Source organism: Camelina sativa, chromosome 15 (genome assembly GCF_030686135.1).
Source record: "Camelina sativa cultivar CO46 ecotype springtype chromosome 15, ASM3068613v1".
Classification (NCBI taxonomy): domain Eukaryota; kingdom Viridiplantae; phylum Streptophyta; class Magnoliopsida; order Brassicales; family Brassicaceae; genus Camelina; species Camelina sativa.
The window spans coordinates 3141295-3164990 of NC_141894.1; the positions used below are offsets into that span (position 1 = coordinate 3141295).

Sequence of the window (23696 nt, forward strand, 5' to 3'; positions counted from 1 at the left end):
TGTCAGAGAACACAATCACGAAGTTGTGTTTTCACGAAGCCCATTTTCACTGCCAAAAAAAAAGAAAAAGAAAAAAGAATTCAATAACTCGAGTAAAATTGTACGAGGATCAGGTTTCAAATGTGAACTCCTACTCTGAGCTGAAGACTTGTTGCTACACTGGCGGGAGAATTAATATGCAAAAGTCCAACTTGTTCACTACATCCAAGGAGACACTAATTGATAAACAAATGCTTTTTTTTTTCTCGTGAGTGGGCAACATCGGTGGTAATAATAAAGCCCAAAACTCTTTACCCTTGCCTTTGAGGCAAAATTCACTCATTAGTCTCTCCTAATAGATGTGATTTGATGAAGATGCCAAGTAAAAAAATATCTAACTGAGTGTTAACATTGGATGAGTTGAAGTTGAAGCACATCACCGTGAAAATAAAAATATACATATCAACATGAATACAAACTACTAAGTTCTACAGGGGAACTACAAATACATACATGTTAGTTTGATTGTTTTTGTTTTATACAAGTACATAGTTAGACTTCAGACAAATATTATTCCTCGGTGCAGTGAAAATTATGACCAAGTGTTGGAATCCGGACAAAAGCAACTCATCTTACTCATAGCATATGTCAAATCAGCGGGAACATTTATCATCCTAATAGTAATTTTGTAGCTGGCTTCTGGCTTCTTCACAGCCGAGTATATCTAATCCACATGAGTATATATATATTTTTTTTCATCAAAAACAAAACAAAAGTTCAAAATATATTTCTACCGTTGGATTATACTGAAACCACTATCAAATTATCAATCATCTGCCGGAGTTCACAAACATCAAATTTTCTTTTTGGTTGGATTCAAATATTGACTAATCAAATATAGTATTGATTGGTACTGTATCACATGCAAAGCTTACATGGGTATATATATAATCCAAGTTGTATTTGGGTTGTAGTGGTGCTTAACTGCTAATTAGTACTACTAATGAGCAAATGATTCTGATTATTAAAAAAAAAATGATGCAAAAAATTCCGTCTATCGGTCTATGTATAGCCATAGTACCAGCTGAAGTCAAGTCTGGCTGAGAAAGGGAATGAATCGTCACCATGGCTGCAGGATCAGTGAGCTAAAAAGTAAAAACTAAAAACTACTAAAACCTTTAGCCAATTACTGACCCTCTCTTGTCACTTGTGACGTAAATCAACGGCCACGATTTGTTTAGGCTAAAGTCACGGCACGGTGTCATAACACGTGCATATAATAATATGATTACTCCAATCTTTGATTTTACAAAATCAACTTTTGTTTTTTAACTATCTTCTATATATACGTGTTTCATGTAAATAAATAGAATTTTAATTATTTTCTTCCTTTCTTTTTCTTATTAAAAACAAAGCTTGTTTATGGATGTCTTTATGTGATGACAATAGTGTACGTAATTAACACAACATTTATATTGTTTGTATGTATGATCATGTGTTGGTGTATATTTCAAGTAGCTGACAGTCATTTTTTCTATAAAAACGTAATACATAGAGATTCTAGAAGAAGAGAGACAAGGTTTAATTACCAATTCATCTCGAGGTCTCCAAATTAGAAAGCTGATACCCCCACCATTGTTCACTCGCTCACCGTTGTAATGATTCAACCAGAACGATGCGCCTTCTCTTGGAGGCCTTCCGAGGGCTTGTTCACGGTAGTTAGGATCCATCAAGAGATGGAGATCCCCAGACTGAATTTGGGCAAATCCAGTCTATCTTAACTGGATTTGAGATTCATCTGGAAGCAGTGTTATGTCGATCGGTGGTGGTGATAACAAGTTGTAGTTCATATTTGGAAACAAAATCGAAGGAGAATATGAGTGAAATCGGAGGTACAACCCTAAAACCCTAAAAATCGTTTTCTTACTTCGACTCTCTCTCTTTCTTTCAACACTGCGCTCTCTGCTTTTGCTTATTAAACTCTAACTAGATTTTAACTCGCAGTACACCGCGGGACAATATTTTTGTAACTAAAAGACAAAATTTAAGTTGTATTTGTTTGTTTTGTTTAGTGTTTAACATGCGGTATATCGTAGGACAATTATATTTACATAATTGTAACTCAATATAATTAAATATATATAATATTTTGATATTAGTGGTCTTAACAAAATAATGTGATGATTTACCCGTGTTATATTACCAAATTAATATATATTTTTTAATTTATTTAAATATTCACTCAAATCCGTCCCGTTATATCATCTCGTCATGTGATTTTATAAAATTTTAGAACAGAAGTTGAAACTTCCATGGATATTTCTAAAAAGAAGTATTTTGAAAAATCATTAGAAGCTTACGATTATATTTTTAAAGTTTGTGATTCTATCTTTAAAGTTTAATGTCACAAATAAATAAAAATGAAGTTATGTATTGATTACTTATAAAAAAACTCAAACTAATTTTACAATTTAGAAATTTGCATACTAATCGTTTTAGTTTTCTAGTTTTTTTTTTTAAACTTTTTTTTTTTTAAACTATGATTAGAAAAATGACAAAGGCAACACACTAACACTAACTTCAAGCATTCGACCAAATATTAACCATTTTGAAATTATTGGATTACAAAATTTGATTAGTTTAGTTAATTAGCCCGTTAATTAGGATTTATAAATGAAATATGAAAAAGTCCATTGCGTATGTCGGCGTTTCTATATCTCGATGGAATCTTTCCATAGCTTTTCTCGTCTTCTTATCTCTCTCTTCCGAAAACAAATTGATAAATTTTCAAGTATTTACTTTGTAATTGTGGTGTTTTCTTACCCGGCTCGATTTTAATTCGTCAGCCTTGTAATCGCTGATACAAAAAAAAAAAGACAAAGTTGTTGAATTGAATAAACTTTAACAAAAGAAAATTTATAACATCATTAGCCAATTACTTGCAATGCATATAGGAATCATGGACTGGAGGGAATCAATCAATACCGTAAGTATTGAGCGCAAAACATTTGAACTCATCAATTGAATAATTAAACTAATAGAACTTCTTACCAATTATACTCCTCAAATTTTGAATCAAGATAGTACTTTTCAATTTTAATCTCACATTCATTTTGCGTGGCTTCTTGGATTATGATATATTAACATCAATTTTTGTTTTGGTTGGATTCAAATATTGACTAATCAAATATAGTATTGATTGGTACTGTATCACATGCAAGGCTTACATGGGTATATATATAATCCAAGAAGTAATTGGGTTGTAGTGGTGCTTAACTGCTAATTAGTAGTACTACTAATGAGCATATGATTCTGATTATTAAAAAAAAAAAAAAAAGGATGCAAAAAATTTCGTCTATCGGTCTATGTATAGCCCCAAGTACCAGCTGAAGTCAAGGCTGGCTGAGAAAGGGAATGAATCGTCACCATGGCTGCAGGATCAGTGAGCTAAAAAATACTACTTAAAACCATTAGCCAATTACTGAGACCTCTCTTGTCACTTGTGACGTGAATCAACGGCCACGATACGTTTTACGCTATAGTCACAGCACGGTGTCATAACACGTGCATAATAATAATATCTTATGGACGGAATTAAAAAAATATTAATTATAAAAAGTTTTTTTTTTTTTTTTTTTTGGCTTCAGCTCTCTCTCTGTTTCTCTCCTTGGTTTTCATATTCGTAATCCGTTTCTTATCAATCCAATCCAAAAATCCAGAAATTTCTCAAAGTTTTGTTTTTTTGAGTCTCCTTCTTCAACGGCATGTTGGGTTTCTCATGTTGGAATCTAAGCTGTCTTCGTTTCCCTGATCTTATCTGGTGATGCGGAATTCTTGATTTCTTATATATTACCCAGTAAGCGCCATTTTGGAACTTAGTTTCGGACAAAGAGCTATAATCTGGTTTAATTTGAGGTTAAGGGTTCTCTGGATTGCTTCACTTAGGTCAAAATAGAAGCTTTCCTGGCTTGATTACACCAGTTTAGTCAGACAATCTTCGTTTAGGGTTCTGTATCAAAGTAGATTTGTGGAGGAGATATAGTTAAAGACTTGGGAGGAGGTTTTAGTGTCAAAAGATAAGATTTTGTTGTTCGTTTATAGGACTTAAAGTGATTGATGGAGGTTGTGTCTATGTCTGAGTATGATGATGCTGAGACCTCCATTACCCATCTTCCAGATGATTGTCTTTCTTTTATCTTCCAACGACTTGATAATGTTGCTGACCATGATTCATTCGGTTTGACTTGTCATCGCTGGCTCAACATCCAAAACATAAGCCGTCGCTCTTTACAGTTTCAGTGTTCTTTCACTGTCCTGAACCCTGCAAGTCTGTCTCAGCCGAGTCCTGATGTGAATTCCTATCATCTCCACAGGCTTCTCACTCGTTTCCAGTGCTTGGAGCATCTTTCGCTTTCTGGTTGCACGTTACTTAATGATTCAAGCCTCGCCTCTCTCAGGTTTCCCGGTGCAAGACTGCATAGTCTTTACTTAGATTGTTGCTTTGGTATTTCTGATGATGGGATCTTTACAATTGCTAGGTTTTGTCCCAATCTAAGAGTGGTTAGTCTCTACCGCTGCAATATCAGTGACATTGGGTTAGAAACTTTAGCTAGGGCTTCCTTGCCTTTAATGTGTGTGAATCTCTCGTACTGCCCTCTGGTGTCTGATTTGGGGATAAAGGTATTGTCACAAGCATGCTTGCAGCTTAAGTCAGTGAAGATCTCAAACTGCAAGAGCATAACCGGTGTTGGCTTCAACGGCTGTTCTCCAACTCTAGGCTATGTGGATGCTGAGTCTTGTCAGCTTGAGCCCAAGGGTATAAATGGGATCATTAGCGGAGGTGGGATTGAGTTTCTTAACCTTTCACGTGTAAGTTCCTACATCCACAAAGATGGGTTGGTACCTATTGGCTCTGGGATTGCATCAAAACTTAGAATCTTGAACCTAAGGATGTGCAGAACGGTTGGTGATGAATCCATCGAAGCTATAGCAAAAGGTTGTCCAGTGCTCCAAGAGTGGAACTTGGCTCTGTGTCATGAAGTTAAGGTTTTGGGATGGGAAGCCGTAGGAAAGTGGTGCCGTAACTTGAAGAAACTCCATGTGAACCGTTGTAGGAACTTCTGTGACCAAGGGTTGCGTGCTCTACGAGGTGGTTGCACGAACCTCCAGATTCTCTACATGAGCGGGAATGCTAGGCTGACCCCTGTAGCAGTTGTGATGTTCAGGTTATATAGAACCGATGTAACATTAAGGACAGAGGAAATGATGGCCATAGGAGCAGACTGGAGACTATATGCACAAGAATGAAGCATCCATTACCCAACAGTATATATGCGTTGGTCTTACCCAGAGGAAAACTGCAAGAACGGATCCGAATGCTGCTGAAGCAAGCTAGTAAACAACTCTGAAATATACATTACAAATACTATACATCCCTTCTTTTTTTGGTCATCAACAAATACTATTCATTATACTTCACTTAATGGTCAAATTTGTAATGTGTCCATAAAGTTATAATGGATGGTCCTTAGAATTCCTTACTTCTGTCTCTTGCACAATCCCCCAGTATTTGCTTTGTTGTAATGTTGTGATTCTTTGGGGATGGACCGTTTAAAAAATTGTCACTCTTTGTATATTAAGTATCATTCCTTTTGTCTGTAGGCAACAGAGTATGCGAGACAAAAAGGATTACGAAGTGAACATGTATTGGAGAAGTGAGTGTATAGATAGAGAGAAGTCATGGTTTAATGCAGGTGTAAGGGTTGGTGTTGGGATTGGACTAGGTGTCTGTGTTGGTCTTGGGATTGGTGTCGGTCTTCTCGTTCGTACTTACCAATCAACAACCAGAAACTTCAGGAGGAGGCTTCTCTAGCTAGCTTAGTAATGTACATTTGCACTTTTTTTTACCTTGAAATTTTGAGAGAATCCTCTTTTATTTAAAAACCGTTTGAATTTGGGTGTGATGTGAATCAAACACTTTGGGTGTGGATATGTTGGTATTTGTTTTGCTGTAAATAAACGAGTGAGAGAGTATAGCTTTTTTTGTATATTGATCATTGAGTACTCATCACCCACAAGAATACAAGATACAAAAAAAAATTACATTTCTTTCACTTTCACAAACTTTGCTACTAAGCCCTTGCAACATAAAAGCCGAACTAATTCTTGCCAACACGTATCCTGCTCTTGCAATCCTTCCCTTAACATTCCTCCGTTGTTCATAAGCTCCCCAGAGTTTTTTCAATACACGAATCATTATTTTCCAAAATCTAGGCCAAAACAAGTCTACACCGTTTTCTTGCTCTTCAGATACATCCCCTGCTTACTCTCTCTTGTACATTTGTTTCTGGTCAGTTTGATAAAAAGACCAACGAGAGAGTTGATCATAAGACCAATGAGAGTTGGTTGGAAGATCATCGAGAGATGATAAAAGGACCAACGAGAGAGTTGATAGGAGCATTATCAATAGATGATAACAAGATCAACGAGAGTTGATAAGAGATAAGAGCATTATCAAGAGATGATAACAAGATCAACGAGAGTTGATAGGAGCATTATCATGAGGTGATAACAAGATCAACAGGAGTTGATAAGAGCATTATCATGAGATGATAACAAGATCAACGATGGTTGATAGGAGTATTATCAAGAGATGATAACAAGATCAACAATGGTTGATAGGAGTATTATCAAGAGATGATAATAAGATCAACGATGGTTGATAGGAGTATTATCAAGAGATGATAACAAGATCAACGATGGTTGATTGAAGGATCATGAAGAGATGATATGATCAGATCAACTAGAGTTGATTGGAGCATCATCGATAGATGATATATAAGATCAACGAGAATTATCAAGAGATAATAAGATCAACGAGAGTTGACAACAAGACCAACGAGAATTGATCAGATGTGTTTTTGTCCCTGCGCGGCTGCGCCTCTATATTAATACGTAATACCTACAAGAAAGAATACGAAACAGAATGAGTCAGAAGACTGTCATCCAAATTTTACATGATATCTAACCAGAAGATCGAGAAACCCTTGGCATAGACAAGAATATATATACCTCGATGGACAGGCCTGAAAAACTCAACATTCCATTCCAAATATGCGCTGAGGAGAGTAAGACAAGCCAAACCATAACAAGAAGATCATCGGTTAGATAATGAGATTTAAAAGATAGTCATATGAAGAAAAGGAACAAAACTTCCATGAAAATAACACATACATCTACAAGATCCTTCCTTCTTTCATTAGAAGATATACAGACTACTGCTTGTTGATCAACGACAACAAGCGTTGAATAGATATGTCAACGAGGGTTGGTGGTTCCGATCAACTAGGGTTGATGATAAGAATCGACGAGGGTCGATGAATGGATCAACAAGAATTGATGCTTATGTAAAATCTATACAAGAATATCAAAAAAACAGAGAATACAGAGTTAGAAGAAGACTTTATACAGACCAAACACAAACCAGTAATTGAATTCTACGAGACGTGTAAGCAAAAGACCAGAAAGATTCATACACAGTAATAACAAGATATATATATATATATATATATGCGTAGATAACAACAACGTACCTCGATGGATCGATCAGTCGCGAAATCGATGCAAGAAGATCAACAACAAGGGTTGATCATTAGAGATCAACGACGATATATCAGATGTTAAAAAAAATCGAGCAAAACCCTAAAGAGATGATAAAAAGAATAGAAACATAATCAAAGAAAGCAATAAGGAATCATCTGCATGCAAAGAAAAAACAGAAACAAAAAGGATACAGAAGCGATGAACAATCGTCGATCACTTTTTTCATATATATATATAGAGGGGGAGCAAAACCCAAACCGAGCCGGTTTAGGATTTCAGATAGATCCTACGGTTGGTAATTGTTTTAGGTGACGAAATCGACGGTGCAGATGAATCACCAATAAGAAAAGACGGTTCGGTTAATATGTTCGCGCGTGATCATTCATCTATGAATTATCTAGATGATTCTCGAATCTTGATATAATGTATATGTAAGTTTAACCATCTTGGCTAGTTTTTTAACCTTTTTTTTATGTAAAGTGAAAATTAAATAGACCAAATTAAATAAACTGCAAGAACGGATCTATTCTAGAATATAGGCTTCAATTTGTTAATAAGTTATCAAAATGTATAATTTACATGTATCTTATGTGGGATCCATTCTCATTTGAGGTTACGATCCGAATGCTGCTGAACCAAGCTAGTAACAACTCTGAAATATATAGACAGATCCATTTATACACATTCTGATTTCTAAGTGTAAAGAACCTCTAACACAATGAACACTGAAGCTACAACACAACAACGAGTTTTAAGGAACTCTTTCATGTGCTCTGCTGATTCCCTAGTTTTTCTTCCTTACTTCCGTTTCTTTACACTAGTAAAAAGTGTGTATCAATATTGGATTCTTAACAAATCTACCAATAGTGTATCATTCCATGGGACCTCACTGTGTGAGCGCCTAGCTGTGCCTCCCTCAGACAGAAAGAGAAAATAAGCTTCATCTTAGTTTGTCGAAGAAAGAGCGATAAGTAGAGAGACAATCTAATCAACAGTGTTGCTTCGAATCCAGTTAAAGAAGAAGAGAATCGAATATTATATAAATATATCAATAGAAAGGTCTTTAATTGAACACACTTAAACTTCACTTTCCATTTTATTGAGTTCGACATCTATCAGCGGTTTGTTTTATCACACAATCAGAAAACTGAGTAGAGAGAAGAGAAGAAGAGACTCGATTTGTAAACTAACATCTGGCTTTCGTACATCCCAATCTGCGTTGCAGGCGGCTGCAAGACTTGTCTTCTATCAGTAACCAACTGGTTTTCATGGTGTATATAAAGCAATGCTGAAGGATTTGGGTGTAATTTAGTTTCCCCATACATTGTCCCAACCACCGCCACCACCTGGTGCTGGTGCAGCAGCTTTAGGCCCCTCGATGTAGTTCTGGTTTCCATTTGGCTGGTGGGGTAAAGGGCGTCCGTTAGGCCCTTGTGGTGGCTGCTGCATCTTTCTAGGCTTTGTTCTTACCCCAAGCATACGCAATACAAATCTTGCTAATTCTCCATATAACATACCACCACGATCAAACAGCTGTGGACAAATATTTGAATGGTGTTAACATGTGAACAATAATCAAAGAAACCAGTAGAAGAAAAGTTGGTAGAAGAAAAAAGGACGGAACCTGAAGAAGCGCAGACATGAACATGTGAAAGGCCTGCGTGTTTTGATCTATAAGCATCGCTACACGGCCAAAGAAATTCACAGCACCTTGCATCTGTCATCAATCAAAACATGAACACTTTACGTTAAACAGAACTAACTTATCAAACTTCTCTGATTTTCTTATACAAAATAAGTATAAATGATGAACAATACCACACGGAGAAATGAAATCCAGAAGCCTGGTGGAGATGGAGGTTGATTGTAAGGGTCATTTGGATCTTGACCACCATAAGGACTCATTCCCATCCCCATCCCCATCCCCATTCCCGTTCCCATACCCATACCATAACCACCACCCATCGTGCCACCATACATCCCACCTCCACCATACATGCCCGAACTTCCATATAGACCACCACCGCCACCGTAACCTCCTCTATACATGCTACTACCTCCGCCATACATTCCACCACCATATGATGAACCATACCCACCTAATGCTGAACCATATGTACCTGACCCATACCCAGAGTTCACACCTAGATTTGAACCATAACCTGCATTTCATACAATAAAAGAACTAAGCTCTATGTAATCTCCATAACCAAAAAAAACAAACAAAGATAACTTTGAAACATACCTCCCATAGTGGTCCCGTAATTCTGCTGCTCCCAAGGTCTAGTCGGTACAGGCCTAGTCAGTGCATTCATATTAGGAGATGTATTAGTCCTGTTTATAGATGAAACAACTTCACCAGGATTAGCTGTGCCAGAAGCCTCAACTGAACCAGCCGTGCTAGTATTTGAAGGAGGCCTGAAAGGATTAGGACCAGATGTATTTCCTTCTTGTTCCCAAGGTTTAGGAGGACTGCCACCTGCAGCCAAAAAAATTGAAGCTATTATATGTTGAGTAATAATGATAGATAATCTTCTGAAAGAAAGAATGAACAGCAATAAGCACAGGCAAAAACACTAAAGAAACTTGATGAAGCAATTGTAAATATGATTAGAAGAAACAGTAATGCAACGTTCTATGAATTATGAAACAATTGATAGAATATAGGAATATTCTGTCACAACTTATTAGATATTATTGTTCATATGATGTTAATTGTATCCTAGATATTAGGCTGATCTTTGTAACTACTTTGGCCTTATAAAGCCATGTAAATCAATGTACAATCCAAGGGAGTTTTACCTATCTTTCAACAATGAGTAGAACTACGATGCTGAATAAGAAAAGACATCAAATTGCAATAAAAAAATGAAAACATGTAACTGAAACAAGAAATGCTGAGGCCAACAAAAGCTAAGAGCAATCCAAAGAGTTAAAAAAAAACTTAATCATCAATCATACTATCCAAGGTAAACAATATCACAATTCAAAGAGCTTTTCACAATTGGAAAGCTACAGCGATCCACAACGTGAGCCACAAAGTGACAAAACAATGAATGAAAAGGTATGGGAATACGGAATCGAAACAGAAGTTGCTTAGCTGAAAAGTTAGCGAAACAGGCTACAGAACAATCCTTAAAAGGTTTTGGATAGACGAGATCCAAAAAACTGATCTCATGGATTGAATAAAGCCCTAATTAATCCAATTCTAGGTCGAAGTTAATCAATTTCACATCATTCCAAAAGCAAACTCACCGAACCGACCAAAAAATTGCAAAAGGATAATTCAATAAATCGAGACCCTAAAAAATCTCAATCCGCAAGAAAAAAAAAAACCAAAAAGCCAAAAGATTTTCAATTGAACGAACCTGTCGGCTGAGATGCCATAACCAAGAGACGATTAGAGAGAGAGAGAGAGCTCTTGGTAATCTACTCCGACGCCAACCTCAAGCGCGGAGAGAGAGAGATACAGAGGTGGTGGGGAAGGGGGAAGAAGACAAAGGAAGAGGGACCTCGAAAAGAGAGAAGAAAACAAAACGGATTACTTTCTTCTTTTAGGTTATTATGTTTCAGCCCCTATAATTATAACCATTACCCAAAAAAGCCTCGTAATAACCAAAATTGACATATTTGACTCTCATTATTAGAAAATAAAAAAAAAAATCCGAAAAAAGGGATAAAGATGAAAAACGAATTATTAAAAATATTTATAAGCAAAAAAAGATTCCATATTTCGAGGGGAAGAAGAAGAGAAAGAAAGAAAGAAGCTCAGTCGGCGGCCGGTTTAATCTCTCTCCTCTCTCTCTGTCCCTGTCACCGGCGTTGTCATATCTGAATTGCGTTAAAAAAAATTGACACTTTTTTTCCGGCGCAAGTGGGAATTTTGTAGCTTTCGAAAGATTTGGGTTATTTTTTTCTGATGGCGGCGAGCGCAAACCCGTCGGGGAACAATCAGGAAGGTTCTTCGGCGACGCAGAAGGTATCGACTTCTTCAGCAGCGGCGGCGGCGACGACGAATGGCGGTGCTGTAAATTCTGTCGATAATGGTGGCGCGGCGGCGGATAATAACTCACAGACGATTGGCGCGTTGAGGCATAATTCAGGGATCTCTACCGATTGGACTCATGAAGAACAATCTTTATTGGAAGATTTGCTCCTCAAGTAATCTCCTTTTTGCTCTCTCTCTGATTATCAGGTTCCTCCAATTTTGAATCCGGCATATAAGTTTTTGTGGGTTCTTGTGAAGAGAAGAAGTGGTATTTGATTAGCTTAGCTAAAAGCCTAAAACTTTTGAGTATGGTAATAAATACAAATACTAAATGGATTAGCTGGTGTTGTTGTCTTGTATCATATTTATGATAAGCACATTAGTGTTAGAGCTATGAGAGATACTAGTACTTAGGATTTTAATTGGAGGATGAGTTGTCTACTTATCGGTAATGATTGGTTGCTAGTTAATCTTGTATGAGCTTTGTTTGTTAAATCCTACTCACAACTTTTTAATGATTTAATGTCTCTTTATATAGGTACGCGACAGAGCCGTCAGTTTTTCGATATGCCAAGATTGCGATGAAAATGAAAGATAAGACTGTTCGAGATGTTGCGCTGCGCTGTAGATGGATGACTGTGAGTTTTTTCTGTTCTTTCTTGATTACTCTTCTTTCGCCCGTTGGCTTTATTTGATCCGTAAGATGGTTTTTTTTTTACCTTCATGTGATTGCTTTATGGATTACAGAAAAAGGAAAATGGAAAGCGCAGGAAAGATGACCATTCGTCGAGGAAAAAAGATAAGAAAGTATGTGGCTTGAGTTCTAATGCGTAACTAGCTTGAACTTTTAGTTTATTTACTTGTGATTTTGGACGGTTGAAACTAGCTTTTATGAGTCTACAAATTGATTGTCTTTCACTATCTCTTAAGCAGGAGAAAACTACAGATTCTTCAGCCAAGTCCTCGTCTCATTTGAATGTTCATCCTAATGGTCCGTCGTATGCTCCGCCTATGTTGCCTGTAGATGCTGATGATGGTATTTCGTATAAAGGTTTGTTTTTAAGAATCTAGGATTGTTTTTATTTTTACTTGTGAAGGCTAAATCTTCTAGATTGAATAGGAGCATAACTGTCTTGGCGTTATTGCAGCTATTGGTGGTTTGAGTGGAGATCTTCTCGAGCAAAATGCTCAATTGTTCAATCAAGTTTCATCAAATTTCTCAGCTTTCCAGGTGAATTCAACTTCCACTTTTCAGCTTGTAAGTTTTTGTATAGTTGGCTCTGGGGAGTTTGGACCTGATTTGTTTGTGTGCCTTGTTTTGTTGGCTTTTGAGCAATCCTTGGACTAGATCAGCTTAAGTTTGCTAGTTAAATTCAACTGTGTATTTAAACCAAGATTCTTTCCTATTGCAGCTACATGAGAATGTCAATCTCTTGAGCAAAGTTCGGGACAATATCCTCACAATCTTGAACGAGTAATACATTTATTCATCCATCTGTTGATCATTTCTATGTGTTTGACTCACTTAGGGAAATGCCATTCTTTTCCAACAAAGTTCTGGAGCTATGATAATGTATTAACTCAAATCTTTGCTTGCTTTGCTGTTTGTGTTACAGCTTGAATGACATGCCAGAGGTTATGAAGCAGATGCCACCTCTTCCGGTGAAGGTGAACGAAGACCTGGCAAATTCGATCCTCCCTCGCCCATCCCATCCATCCCATCCATCCCATCCATCCCAGCAAATGAAGCCATGATCAAGCAGAGCGATGGTGGGTTCTGCTGACCAAGGAATCTTTTAAATCCGGGATCAATGAAGAAAAAAGAATAAAATCGCGGGATAGAGAGAGCTCCAGTCGTACTGGTTGATAGAATGAGGGGGTTTCCCCTGACTCATAGAGTTATAGTCTCTTTTGCAATTTCTGTCAGTGTCTGGATATTTTAGCAAATGGTTAATTGATACACGAGTAGGGGTCGTATCGTTGTTTAGGATGTGAATAGATTTCAATTGGTATGGTATAAGTTTCTGTATAAAATTGGTTTTATGCTGAAAGGGTTTGAGATTAGAAGGTAGAAGCACACACCCGTGATACATTTCTCATACAACCTCTTCTTAGAATGAAACAAAACTACTAAACCATTTCTTGTAATAAATGAAGCCGAATGTTTTGTACTGTTAACACAAATGTAAGTCTTGCTCGTAGCTTGCAGAAGAAATCTCGAGAGTCAAAAGGTAAGTCGTTTACAAAAACAAAAACTTTTTTGTTTAGAAGATTATTCAAAGCATCTTTAGATCTTGCAAGTGAAGATTGCAAGTTCGCAACTCTCTGACAGATCAGCCAAGTCTTTGGTTAATTTGGGCTTGGTGTAGCTTCCAAGAGTCTTCAACTGTGAGCCTACAAGAAGACACAATGTTCGATTAAAATTGGTGTCAAGCTGAAAGGTTTGAGATTTATAGGGGATATATCCTAAAAGTGCACATCGTTGATGCATTTCATACAACCTTAGAAGTCAGAAGAAGACAGAATGGTGAGTAAAAAATAGGATATACATAATGTGAGGGTATGGCAATTGTGATATGCTCTCTTATGAAAGCCTTTTTCATCCCACAACAGAGTGAAGTGAATACATGATTGAAGGAACAAGTCGAGCATAGCGCACATGAATCATTTCAAAGTCTACAACACTATGGGCTACTACTACTACTAATGTAACCAGATCCTGTGAGACTGCTTTTGTAATTGGAATTCACCAAAACTAGAGAGACTCTAAACTCTCAAGCACACTTGTCCAACCCAACTCTAGAAAACTAACATGTTGTGGCTTATATATAGGCAGTGGTGAACTCTCAAAGTCTGAAACTATCCTTTCTTACATCAGAAGCAGTAATAACAAACTATAACTCTTAGTTAACCTCTGTAAAATTCTTGAATTCTCTCAGTTGATACAAACAAATTTGGAGTAATCTGATGAACAATGAGAAGTAACTCGCTCACCTAAATCAAAGAGCCTTTCTATGAAACTCATATCACATGAATAGCTTGATTGATCAAGCAGCGTTATGAGATTATTTACACTAACAATCAAATCACACTTGCAGATGGAGGTAGAGAAAGAGCTGACCTGAGCTGGAGTCGGATTCTCATAACCACCAGACGACTCCAAACCTGAAACTCTACCTTCCAGAGCGTTGAATTTCTCCTTCATCTGCATCAATCGAACCAATTTTGTTTTAGGATTTTTCCAATATGTTCGCATGAAAACTTCCCCAAAGAATGATGATTTTACAAAAACATTGGGAAAATATTATTACATCAGAAGTAATAGCGAAACGTTCTGCATAGAGATCACGCCAAACGAGATGAGCAATGGAACCTCCGCTGACGGAAAACCCAAGCGTAAACCAGAGAAGTCGAGTTCTCAACATCTTTCTTCTTCTTCTTCTTCTTCCTCTTCCAATTTCTTCTGCAAATGTCTCTGAATCTCTCTGACGCTTACGGTACAGAGTCGTCATCAACCATTTGGGCTTTCCTTTCTCAACTATATGGGCCGTTTTGTAGCCCATTATACTGCCCAACAAAGTTAAAGCATTCAAGTTTGTTTTTGCTTTTTTATTGTGCGCTCAAATCAATTTCCCCTCTGGTTAAACAAAGTAACAAACTAATGTAGAGTACTAGTATCCCAATGTTAATGGATAGATCGCGTTTAATAAAATTCACGTCTGAATCATTGATTGATTTGAAGTTTAATGACTAGTAAAACTGTATATCATAGCCAAAATACGTTACAGTAAAACCTCTATAAATTAATAATGTTGGGACTAAGACATTTTATTAATTTATAGTGATATTAATTTATCTATAAATTAATAATTATTAATTTACACTATAAAATAATTATTATTAATTTATAGGTATATTTTTAATTGTTTAAATTTTTAAAAAGTATGAATTGAGACAATTTTTGCAAAATAAAATTAGAATTTTGGATGCTGTAAATTTTATGGTATTGAAATTGAATTTGAAATAATTAAAAAATATTATTGAGAATAAATTACAAATATTATAGACAAATTCAGTTATACACATGACATACATATTCAAATTTATGAATAAGAGTATCAATTATCGTATTTTACTAGTCTATCAAATTATCAAAATGTAAATGATGCATATTTAGAAATTCAAAAATTTTAAAAGTTTTAGCTATTTTTATGAAATGTTATAGAATATTTTATATCATTATAGTTTGAAGAAACAACATAACAATTGTTTTATAGATATGAGGTTTAATAAAAACATACTTTACTATATAAGCATATATATATATATGGGTGTGTAAATTTACATGATTATTAATTTATGATATTATTGGGACCATATTTTACATGGGGATTTCAAAAAAATATTATCTTATTATATTTATCGAATTTTGTTATTTTTTACACTGTCCCGACTTGGGACTAACAAAATTTATTAATTTATAGTGTTTATTAATTTAAAGAGTATTAATTTATAGAGGTTTTACTGTAGTTGGTTAAATCTTGAAGCAGATTATAATTTTTTATACAGTGAAAAATAAAGATCTCAGTATAACCACAAATTGATTCTTGTATCAACATATAGAACTTCCAAAAAAAAAGAAAAGATTCATTCAAATGATTAGTCAATAACATGTTCAATACATCACACTGTCCTATCCAAGATAAATATGGTAGCAAAGAAGATAAAAGAGAGAAATTTTTTATTTAAAGAAAAAAAAAATTACTTGTTCTTAAACTTTCTAACTTCTAAACCAATAGCCGTCAAAGCCAAAACAGCGACGGCAAAACCGTAACCGCCATTCCAAGCAGAACCAGCTTTAGCCAAATGAATACCATAGAAGATGTTAGAGATAGCCAGTATTATCATAATTCTTCCAATGTTATGATGATACCAGTTCCAGTATTTTCTGTACTTGGATTGCTTATCTGGTCGAGCTAGCAATGCCAACATCTGTAATATCAATAAACAAAACCGAATATTCATTATTCCAGTGTTCTTTGTAGTATATACTTAAATTCTAGAGTGCTGCTAAAAAGAAGAGGAACCTGGAGAATGCCCATGACGAGTATGGTTATCCCAAGTCCTTTGTGCGTGGAAACATTATTGGCCTTGAGACGGTTTTCAAGAACCAAACCGCAAATGACACCAGTTAAACCGAGGAGAAAACCAGTGGTTTGGAGAGCGATATGGGCATAGAACCAAGTGGGGTCCCATTGCTTCATGTGTCGAGCCACTATGGCGCCAATGATAACTATTATTCCCCATCCGAACATGTTCATTAGCCCATGTGTCTTCCTTAGCTTAGAGTGTGGCGAACCTTTAACCACACTTTGCGAACCTATTAATTCATCAATGGAAAAACAAAACATATATTAATCAGTCTATGACATAAGAAGTACATTCAGAACACAAACTCAATTGTCGCTCCACAATAATATAGTTGTTGTTCTTTATTTTAGTTTTATACCCTCCTTGATGATCTTAAAACATCCCAAACACTAAACTTCTACAGTCGTATTGATGATAACGTGTTTTTTTACTGCATCTCACTATCATCAATACCAAAATAGGAAATGATGAGACGATAATAAGAAAAACAAAACTTGTAACATCATCATTCTCTTTTGTCTTTATTACCCGACATAAATCGTTGAATTGCAATGCAAAAATCAACAACCAAAACTTAATTACTACTCCAAGCTACAACATCTAGAAGCTCAGCGCATAATATAGGTCCAAAATGGTATCAATAAAAAATTATCGTCGTTTAATGTTGGCGGAATGAATACAATTATATACTAATAAATTGGAAAATTAGTCACTATTGTGTTGTTAATTCATACTGTAGTATTTGGAAATTATCAAGAGAGATGGTAGTAGTTGGGAAAAAACCGCGTATAATAATACAAAAAGTCAGGTATGACTCCCAACAAATAATACTACTACGATCTTGTTGAACCAGTTCCAACTTGTCAGCATGTGTTTTTATTTATTTTATTAATTAACGGTGATTAATCCAGTCAAAAATGGATCAATTCAAGATTGACTTTTAAAATAATTAGTCAAATGAGATAAAAATTAAAACAAGCTGACCTGTAACATAATTGATGGTCGTGGTGGTCACGAACCGATGCTCTCTCAACCTATAGTCAGGCGAAGTTGGGAAGAATCCGGCAGGTCCCATAGCGTAAAGTAGACTCTGACGCGGCAGCTCCGCCGTCAATTGAAAACTCATGTATATACGTGATGACACTGACTCGATCTTTAACGACTTGTCGACGATCGTTAGATCTCCTTGGTCGGGGTTCACCTCGCCTGGTGATTTCCCTCCGAGCAAGTACTGTTTCACTGTTCCGGCACCTCCGTCGGAAGGTATCCAACCGACGATGGCGCTGCTTCCGATCATCTGACCGTTGGTTGAGAAACCGATCCCGATGAAGGCGCTTGAATCCGGAGCTGATAAGATGAAGCTCCATGTGTTCTCTACCGTTCTAGCATACTGCAGCAAGATTTTTTCTTTTTTCAGAATTGGAAAGTTTTTTAAAAGTCTGAAATTAGAAAGAAAAAAAGATTGACTTACTCGGAGGATGTAGTTTTGGAGAGTCCAAGCTTCAACGCATTGAAGGAGGGTGGCGTTGAAGGTGAGGTCGTTGAGAGGTAGAGTTGAATTGCATGATTCTCTAGCTTGTTGAGCATTAACTATGGTGGTAGAGAGAGCAATTAACAATAAGCTCAAGATGATGATGGAAACAGAATTAAGCTTCATCTTTTTTTTTGTTCTATGTCTCTGGATCTCAAAGATGAAAGAGAGAGAGAGAGAGGAAAGTAATGAAGGGATCATGATGATGATGACGACGACAATGAGTTGTATATATATCTTGTTTTATGAGATAGTGTGTGTTGAAGCAGTTGTGCCATTCAACTAATTATAAAATTATTTGTCTCGTTACAATTCGTTTTCTTTTACTATTATTAAGCATATATATATATATATATACATCTTGGTGTAAACAAATTTGATACTTGAATTCAAATAAACTTTTAACAACTGTAGTTTTCTTTTTAGTTAGACGGTCTATAATTCTATATACTGAATCCGTCAAATTAAAAGGACGTTTCGAATCTTTCAATAACATGAATGAAACCATGAAAGGAAGGAGCAATGTGAGATTGTAAACGTGATTGTTAGTCAAATCTCTCTGGTTTGGTTTTTTTTTACACTTTCAGGGACCAGAGAAAACGACCGATCGAGACAAAAGCAAGTATTCGTTATCCTACACACACACAAAACCAAAGTCATTGACACATCACCGCTTGTGCCATCTCAACTAACACCCAACACCATTTTCACTAGTCTATATGGGATCCATCAGCAGAAGAAGGACCATTCAATTGTTGGAACTTGACGATTTTGGCATCAGCAATCCTCGGCGCACTTCAGTCATGTAATCCGTTGGCGACATCTTTCGAGGAGGCAATGTGTTGTTTGCTGCAGCCAGGATCTGTAAATTGTTTCATCCCACAAAACAAGAGACATGGGTCTCATCATTAATCCGAACGAGCATCTTAATAGAACTAAAAAGCATATGATAGAGTTTCAAGTCAGTTCTACCTGGTGAGGTAGTTTACCCCAAACACTTCCTTCATAGTACATGATTGGTCGCTCTGTGAAATAACAGGTAAACTTGACAATCAGTTATACTCGATTAGCTGGAATGCAGAGATCAAGGTGGGAACTATAGGTATATTTGATTGCTTTTGGAGCCAACTCAAGCAGAACAAGTGTAACAGACAAAAAGGATAAAGAAAAACTTGGAAGCCCTTAATCTCACCAGATAGATCCACAGTCGGGTCATTGTATTCATGCATTGCAGCTGCCCATCCTGTTCATTGAACAAATCAAGAGCAATTAATTAAGACAAGCACATAAACTGAGTGCATAAGCAGTGAAATTAACACACCATATTTATTAAGTTCAAAGATTTCTAAAAGGAGCATGACCAATAAACTAGCACTGACTCATCAGATGTTAAGCAATTAGCATAGCAACAGTTGATACAAGAAAGAAGCATGACCAATGAACTAGCATTGACTCATCAGATGTTTAGCAATTAGCATAGCAACAGTTGATACAAGAAGGACCAGACAGTGACACAGAGCAAACAATAAAACCACTGAAATGTTTAAAGAGATAGTTCAGATTCATACGTTGGCTCAAAAGCTGAGAAGCTTCACTCGTAGAGCAGTCCTTTAGTGGTATTATCTTCGGGGGTTTGACTTCTATCTGAGGAACAGTAGCAAGAGGCTGATTTCGCTCACCATCCTTGTTCTGTTGGCCACTTGTTCGATCTGCATTTCACTCTTTCTTTAGCCAAGAACAATATCATAACGAGCAAAACCTGATATATAGCTTGAACGATGATGCTTTTTTTTCAAGAAAACAGGCATTAAAATGAATCAAGAACACACACTGAGAGATAGATCAACCAGAGGATTTGCTAATAAAGAGAGAGCGAGATCTAAATTCCAGGCTCTACCCTAACGATTCTTCAGGTTACCCAACTATCCCCAATCACAATGTTTACAGATTCGGTTGCAATCAATTACTTCTCTTCCTCGACAATCAAAGATTCTAAGCTATAACCTCCACAGAACTAGATCCGCTAGTAACGAAGAACACATCTGATTCGTTTCTCTAGTAAGAATCAAGAGAGAAGGCGAAGAAGAAAGAGAGAGCGAGAGAGAGAGAGAGAGAGAGAGAGAGAGAGAGAGATAACGTACCTCCCTTGCGGCGATTCCCAGAAGGCTTCCTGCGAGACGGAGAAGAAACAGCAAAAGAAAAGATCAGAGACGAAGTAACGAAATCAGCAGAGTAAAAAGATCACTCGAAATCAGCAAAGCGAGAGGAAGGAGATGAAGAAGAAGAAGAAGAAGAAGAGAAGTTACCTTTGATTTGGGGGAGTGTATCGTTTCGTACTGGAGCTCGAATCTGCCATTGATGAGTTAGGGTTTGCGCAGTTTTTCTCAGAGAAGTCTCTCTCTCTCTCTCTACCGGTGGAAGAGATCTGTCAAGTCTTTTAACGCAGAGTGAGAGAGAGAACGTTGAAAAGCGTCGTCTCCGTCTCCTCTTTAAGTCATTTAATCTTCACGCGCGTCTACTTTATCGCGTGTTTATCAAGCGCTCGCGCGCTTTTATTAATTTACGCCCCTTTCCAAAATTACGTACCGTATCTTAATGTTTCTCCTGAAATTGAAATTTGGTCCTCTATAATCAATTATCCGGTTAGCTGAACCAAACTGTATTTTATATTTCTGGTTAAAAACGTCATCACAACTGGTCGACACTTGGACTTTATTATGGGCCTTAATACATTTGTGCTCGGCCCGATAATTTGATGATGGGTCCAGAACCGAAATCGGATCTGAACCTGCTCCGTTTCGAGGTCTCTCTCACTGCGTAAAGAAGGGTTTTGAGGGTTTTCTTTGTTGTTTGTTCTTCTTCTTCGCATCCAAAGATGAAGCTCGTCAGGTACTGTTTCGATCTCTGTTCTTCTACACTGATAATTTCGTATTGTTCATTATCGTAGTTAGTTTCGGGTATTGAATCCGTTACTGTTCTTGAGACTGAGCTGATTTGTGTTTTTGGTGTGACTGGATCGAGTAGGTTTTTGATGAAGTTAAACAATGAGACTGTGTCGATCGAGCTGAAGAACGGGACTGTGGTCCATGGAACCATCACAGGTATGTTCTGTTTAGCATCCAGTTTCTTTTGTTGTAGTTCTTCTCACCTTTCTTCTCTCTCGATTTCTTCGTTTCTAGGTCTTAGTTGCTGTTACTGATACAAGTCGCGATCTGTTCCCTTATTTTGAATTTGTTCCATTGGCTCTACTCGCATCCTTGTGACCACAGTAGGTTGAGAAAACAGTCGAATTAGGATTCACTCTCCAAAAGTGTATATTTTATTGAGATGTTAAGTGTGATGATTGGGGCAGGTGTTGATGTGAGCATGAATACTCACTTGAAAACAGTGAAGATGAGTTTGAAGGGGAAAAACCCAGTAACACTTGATCATCTCAGCTTGAGAGGTAACAATATCCGATACTACATTCTTCCTGATAGCTTGAACCTGGAGACTTTACTAGTGGAAGACACTCCTAGAGTTAAGCCTAAGAAGCCTGTTGCTGGTAAATGCTCCATTCATTTTCGATGTTACTGAGCATTTGTCTTCATAAGCTATAAGACTACTTTTTATCAATCCATTTATCTTTTCTCCCTTTCTTTCATCTGTAGGGAAACCTGTTGGACGCGGTCGTGGACGAGGTCGTGGCCGTGGTCGTGGCAGTAGCGGTGGTGGTGGCAGAGGTCGTTAGATGTAGCAATGCACTTGAAAACGTTTTAAGGTATGTGAGTTAGGAGAATGTACCGAGTTTATGTATCTAGCAACTCTTGCAAAGGGAAGATTTGATTAAGATGATTGCTGCTTGTAAGGAAGTTACTCTGTAATGCGATTCCATGGATAACAAGATTTAGCTTTACATGTTATAAGAGCATGTACAAGTAGAGAATTTGTGTGGTTTTGAGAGCTCTAGGCTTTTTTTATTCATGTGCCAAATCTGACTATCAAAATGCATTAACATGCTGACAATCTTAATATAGAAAAACTGCTATAATCTCCTCCGTTAGTCTTCCACTTGAAACCTATGTCACATGATCCTGCAATTGGGATCATGATTGTATACGGGTTCCCCGATCTGATGGTAAGGATCACACAGGTAGGGGTAGGGATAGGAAGATGGCACACCATATCCACAACATTGTTGACAGCATGGCTCGGGTTTTTTCTCTTCATTATTCTTATCTGTTTTCGCCTCATCATCGGGTTTAGGTTCATCCGGCTTTTTGTCACCATCTGGTTTTTTTTCATCATCTTTTGGTGGTTCAACTTTCGCTACGCTAACAAGCTCCGCAAATGCTACTTTTTTCCTCAGTGTGTTGATTAGAGCGATCATATCGACTTCAACACCGGTCACCTCAATTTGGTTCCTGTGATCTCCCTTTATTTCTACAGCGTTCACGCCTAAAAACCAATGGACAAGATCTTTAGATTCAACTAGAATTACAATCATCAGGATAGGGTTTGTATCTTTGTTACCTTTAAACTGAACCGCAGTTTTCAGTGCTTTCGCTCTGGTTTTGTCATCAGTCATTGCAACTCGTAGCAGGATCTTTTGCTGCATACAGTAAGAAAACATCTTAACATCTCTAGAGAAGTCTCTTTCACAAGAATATCCAAGTTATTACACTTGTTTTTTGAGTACACAAATACATACCTTCATGTTTTGTCTTCTTCACGGCCGGGTTTAAAGGATGAGTAGAGAGAGATGGTCTGCGTGATAATTCGCTTTGAATGTTTGATAGAATTTTCCTTAGAAATTTCTGTGTCTTCTTCTTAAGATCACAAATTTGAGGAAATACAAATAAGGATCGATTGATTCTTATATATTAATCACTTGCTACATGAGTCGTTGTCTTACACCAACGGAATCGGCTGGTTTGAATTTCGTTGTCAGTTTCATATCTTTGTTCCTTGCGTGTTTTATTGGTTCTAGTTGCCGACTCGTACAAGCTTATTGCCAATTCTATAATATAAAAAAAGAACTATAAAATCGTTATTTGATTGAGTCAAAAATAGTAGATTAAATAGTTACTTGACTGGGTCAAAATAAATTGGTTAAATAATGATGATACACAGTACAATTGAATATTTGTTTAATATATACCATAGTCTGTTAGTTTTATACATGTAAGAAGGCTAAAGACTTATAATTTTATGAGTCAATATTTCAATTATGATAGTTAATAAGTCTATTTTATATATCATCCAGTTGTGCGTAGCAAAAATGAATAAGAACAGACGGGGATTCAAGTCTTCGTCTTCTCTCAAGTACATGTTTCCCTCTAACTTCCTACTCAATCGAAAAAACAGATTAATTTGACTACTAATCTGTCATCCATCTGTATTAACAAATATTAGATGCTTGACTTGCAATATGTATTGTTCGCAATCATCTTTTTTGATTTTCTA

General features: G+C 36.7%; 6 protein-coding genes, 2 long non-coding RNA genes and 1 pseudogene across 11 annotated transcripts; 3 read left to right on the forward strand and 6 right to left on the reverse strand.

The window, feature by feature from the left end:
* Nucleotides 1-3569: 3569 nt before the first annotated feature.
* On the forward strand, nt 3570-5637 carry LOC104744944 (F-box/LRR-repeat protein 12 pseudogene; annotated as a pseudogene). Its single transcript, XR_015581988.1, has one exon. The product of XR_015581988.1 is annotated as an F-box/LRR-repeat protein 12 pseudogene (transcript).
* Nucleotides 5638-6002: 365 nt separating this feature from the next.
* LOC104744945 (uncharacterized) lies at nt 6003-7787 on the reverse strand. Its single transcript, XR_015581989.1, has 4 exons — nt 7572-7787; nt 7213-7392; nt 7051-7097; nt 6003-6940 (listed from the first exon to the last, which is right to left on the reverse strand). It is a non-coding gene; the product is annotated as an uncharacterized LOC104744945 (long non-coding RNA).
* An 806-nt stretch (nt 7788-8593) lies between these two features.
* LOC104744948 (peroxisomal membrane protein 13) lies at nt 8594-11285 on the reverse strand. Its single transcript, XM_010466086.2, has 5 exons — nt 10950-11285; nt 9827-10060; nt 9400-9743; nt 9206-9298; nt 8594-9114 (listed from the first exon to the last, which is right to left on the reverse strand). The coding sequence occupies exons 1-5, from the start codon at nt 10966-10968 to the stop codon at nt 8890-8892; spliced, it is 915 nt and encodes a 304-aa protein (XP_010464388.1). The 5' UTR covers nt 10969-11285; the 3' UTR covers nt 8594-8889.
* On the forward strand, nt 11266-13620 carry LOC104744947 (uncharacterized). Of its 2 annotated transcripts, none has more exons than XM_010466085.3 (7): nt 11266-11742; nt 12108-12207; nt 12317-12376; nt 12503-12620; nt 12718-12800; nt 12982-13043; nt 13186-13620. In XM_010466085.3, the coding sequence occupies exons 1-7, from the start codon at nt 11501-11503 to the stop codon at nt 13322-13324; spliced, it is 804 nt and encodes a 267-aa protein (XP_010464387.2). In that variant the 5' UTR covers nt 11266-11500; the 3' UTR covers nt 13325-13620. The 2 variants fall into 2 exon arrangements, with proteins under 2 accessions (XP_010464387.2, XP_010464386.2); XM_010466084.3 differs by having other exon boundaries at nt 11501-11742; nt 12500-12620.
* Nucleotides 13621-13697: 77 nt separating this feature from the next.
* Nucleotides 13698-15081, reverse strand: LOC104744946 (uncharacterized). The gene is made up of 3 exons (XR_760686.3): nt 14881-15081; nt 14691-14774; nt 13698-13963 (listed from the first exon to the last, which is right to left on the reverse strand). It is a non-coding gene; the product is annotated as an uncharacterized LOC104744946 (long non-coding RNA).
* Nucleotides 15082-16195: 1114 nt separating this feature from the next.
* LOC104744949 (cytochrome b561 and DOMON domain-containing protein At3g07570) lies at nt 16196-18653 on the reverse strand. Its single transcript, XM_010466087.2, has 4 exons — nt 18192-18653; nt 17705-18110; nt 16657-16949; nt 16196-16561 (listed from the first exon to the last, which is right to left on the reverse strand). The coding sequence occupies exons 1-4, from the start codon at nt 18450-18452 to the stop codon at nt 16331-16333; spliced, it is 1191 nt and encodes a 396-aa protein (XP_010464389.1). The 5' UTR covers nt 18453-18653; the 3' UTR covers nt 16196-16330.
* A 62-nt stretch (nt 18654-18715) lies between these two features.
* LOC104744950 (uncharacterized) lies at nt 18716-20776 on the reverse strand. The gene is made up of 6 exons (XM_010466088.3): nt 20558-20776; nt 20393-20421; nt 19820-19960; nt 19444-19494; nt 19224-19276; nt 18716-19113 (listed from the first exon to the last, which is right to left on the reverse strand). Exons 1-6 carry the CDS (start codon nt 20605-20607, stop codon nt 19000-19002), a joined length of 438 nt encoding a protein of 145 aa, XP_010464390.1. The 5' UTR covers nt 20608-20776; the 3' UTR covers nt 18716-18999.
* A 229-nt stretch (nt 20777-21005) lies between these two features.
* On the forward strand, nt 21006-22176 carry LOC104744952 (small nuclear ribonucleoprotein SmD1a). The gene is made up of 4 exons (XM_010466092.3): nt 21006-21140; nt 21276-21352; nt 21604-21795; nt 21902-22176. The coding sequence occupies exons 1-4, from the start codon at nt 21127-21129 to the stop codon at nt 21979-21981; spliced, it is 363 nt and encodes a 120-aa protein (XP_010464394.1). The 5' UTR covers nt 21006-21126; the 3' UTR covers nt 21982-22176.
* Nucleotides 22096-23200, reverse strand: LOC104744951 (heavy metal-associated isoprenylated plant protein 16). 2 transcript variants are annotated; one of them, XM_010466089.3, is made up of 3 exons: nt 22942-23200; nt 22764-22842; nt 22096-22688 (listed from the first exon to the last, which is right to left on the reverse strand). In XM_010466089.3, exons 1-3 carry the CDS (start codon nt 22945-22947, stop codon nt 22315-22317), a joined length of 459 nt encoding a protein of 152 aa, XP_010464391.1. In that variant the 5' UTR covers nt 22948-23200; the 3' UTR covers nt 22096-22314. The 2 variants fall into 2 exon arrangements, with proteins under 2 accessions (XP_010464391.1, XP_010464393.1); XM_010466091.3 differs by lacking the exon at nt 22942-23200 and having other exon boundaries at nt 22764-22848.
* Nucleotides 23201-23696: the final 496 nt, after the last annotated feature.

Excerpts from the sequence above, each read along its gene's own strand:
- LOC104744948 (XM_010466086.2), bottom strand. Across the intron at positions 9,299-9,399 it reads GGATTTCATTTCTCCGTGTG|ATGCAAGGTGCTGTGAATTT; the intron begins GTATTGTTCATC and ends GATTGATGACAG. Across the intron at positions 9,115-9,205 it reads TCATGTCTGCGCTTCTTCAG|CTGTTTGATCGTGGTGGTAT; the intron begins GTTCCGTCCTTT and ends ATTTGTCCACAG.
- LOC104744947 (XM_010466084.3), top strand. The coding sequence starts at position 11,501 with ATGGCGGCGAGCGCAAACCCGTCGGGGAACAATCAGGAAGGTTCTTCG. Across the intron at positions 12,621-12,717 it reads TGATGGTATTTCGTATAAAG|CTATTGGTGGTTTGAGTGGA; the intron begins GTTTGTTTTTAA and ends GCGTTATTGCAG. Across the intron at positions 13,044-13,185 it reads ATCCTCACAATCTTGAACGA|CTTGAATGACATGCCAGAGG; the intron begins GTAATACATTTA and ends TTTGTGTTACAG.
- LOC104744949 (XM_010466087.2), bottom strand. The coding sequence starts at position 18,452 with ATGATCCCTTCATTACTTTCCTCTCTCTCTCTCTCTTTCATCTTTGAG. Across the intron at positions 16,950-17,704 it reads GACCATCAATTATGTTACAG|GTTCGCAAAGTGTGGTTAAA; the intron begins GTCAGCTTGTTT and ends ATGAATTAATAG. Across the intron at positions 16,562-16,656 it reads TCGTCATGGGCATTCTCCAG|ATGTTGGCATTGCTAGCTCG; the intron begins GTTCCTCTTCTT and ends TTGATATTACAG.
- LOC104744950 (XM_010466088.3), bottom strand. The coding sequence starts at position 20,607 with ATGGCAGATTCGAGCTCCAGTACGAAACGATACACTCCCCCAAATCAA. Across the intron at positions 20,422-20,557 it reads TACACTCCCCCAAATCAAAG|GAAGCCTTCTGGGAATCGCC; the intron begins GTAACTTCTCTT and ends TCCGTCTCGCAG. Across the intron at positions 19,961-20,392 it reads TGGGAATCGCCGCAAGGGAG|ATCGAACAAGTGGCCAACAG; the intron begins GTACGTTATCTC and ends AGTGAAATGCAG.
- LOC104744952 (XM_010466092.3), top strand. Across the intron at positions 21,353-21,603 it reads GGTCCATGGAACCATCACAG|GTGTTGATGTGAGCATGAAT; the intron begins GTATGTTCTGTT and ends TGATTGGGGCAG. Across the intron at positions 21,796-21,901 it reads GCCTAAGAAGCCTGTTGCTG|GGAAACCTGTTGGACGCGGT; the intron begins GTAAATGCTCCA and ends TTTCATCTGTAG.
- LOC104744951 (XM_010466089.3), bottom strand. Across the intron at positions 22,689-22,763 it reads AACTGCGGTTCAGTTTAAAG|GCGTGAACGCTGTAGAAATA; the intron begins GTAACAAAGATA and ends ATTGGTTTTTAG.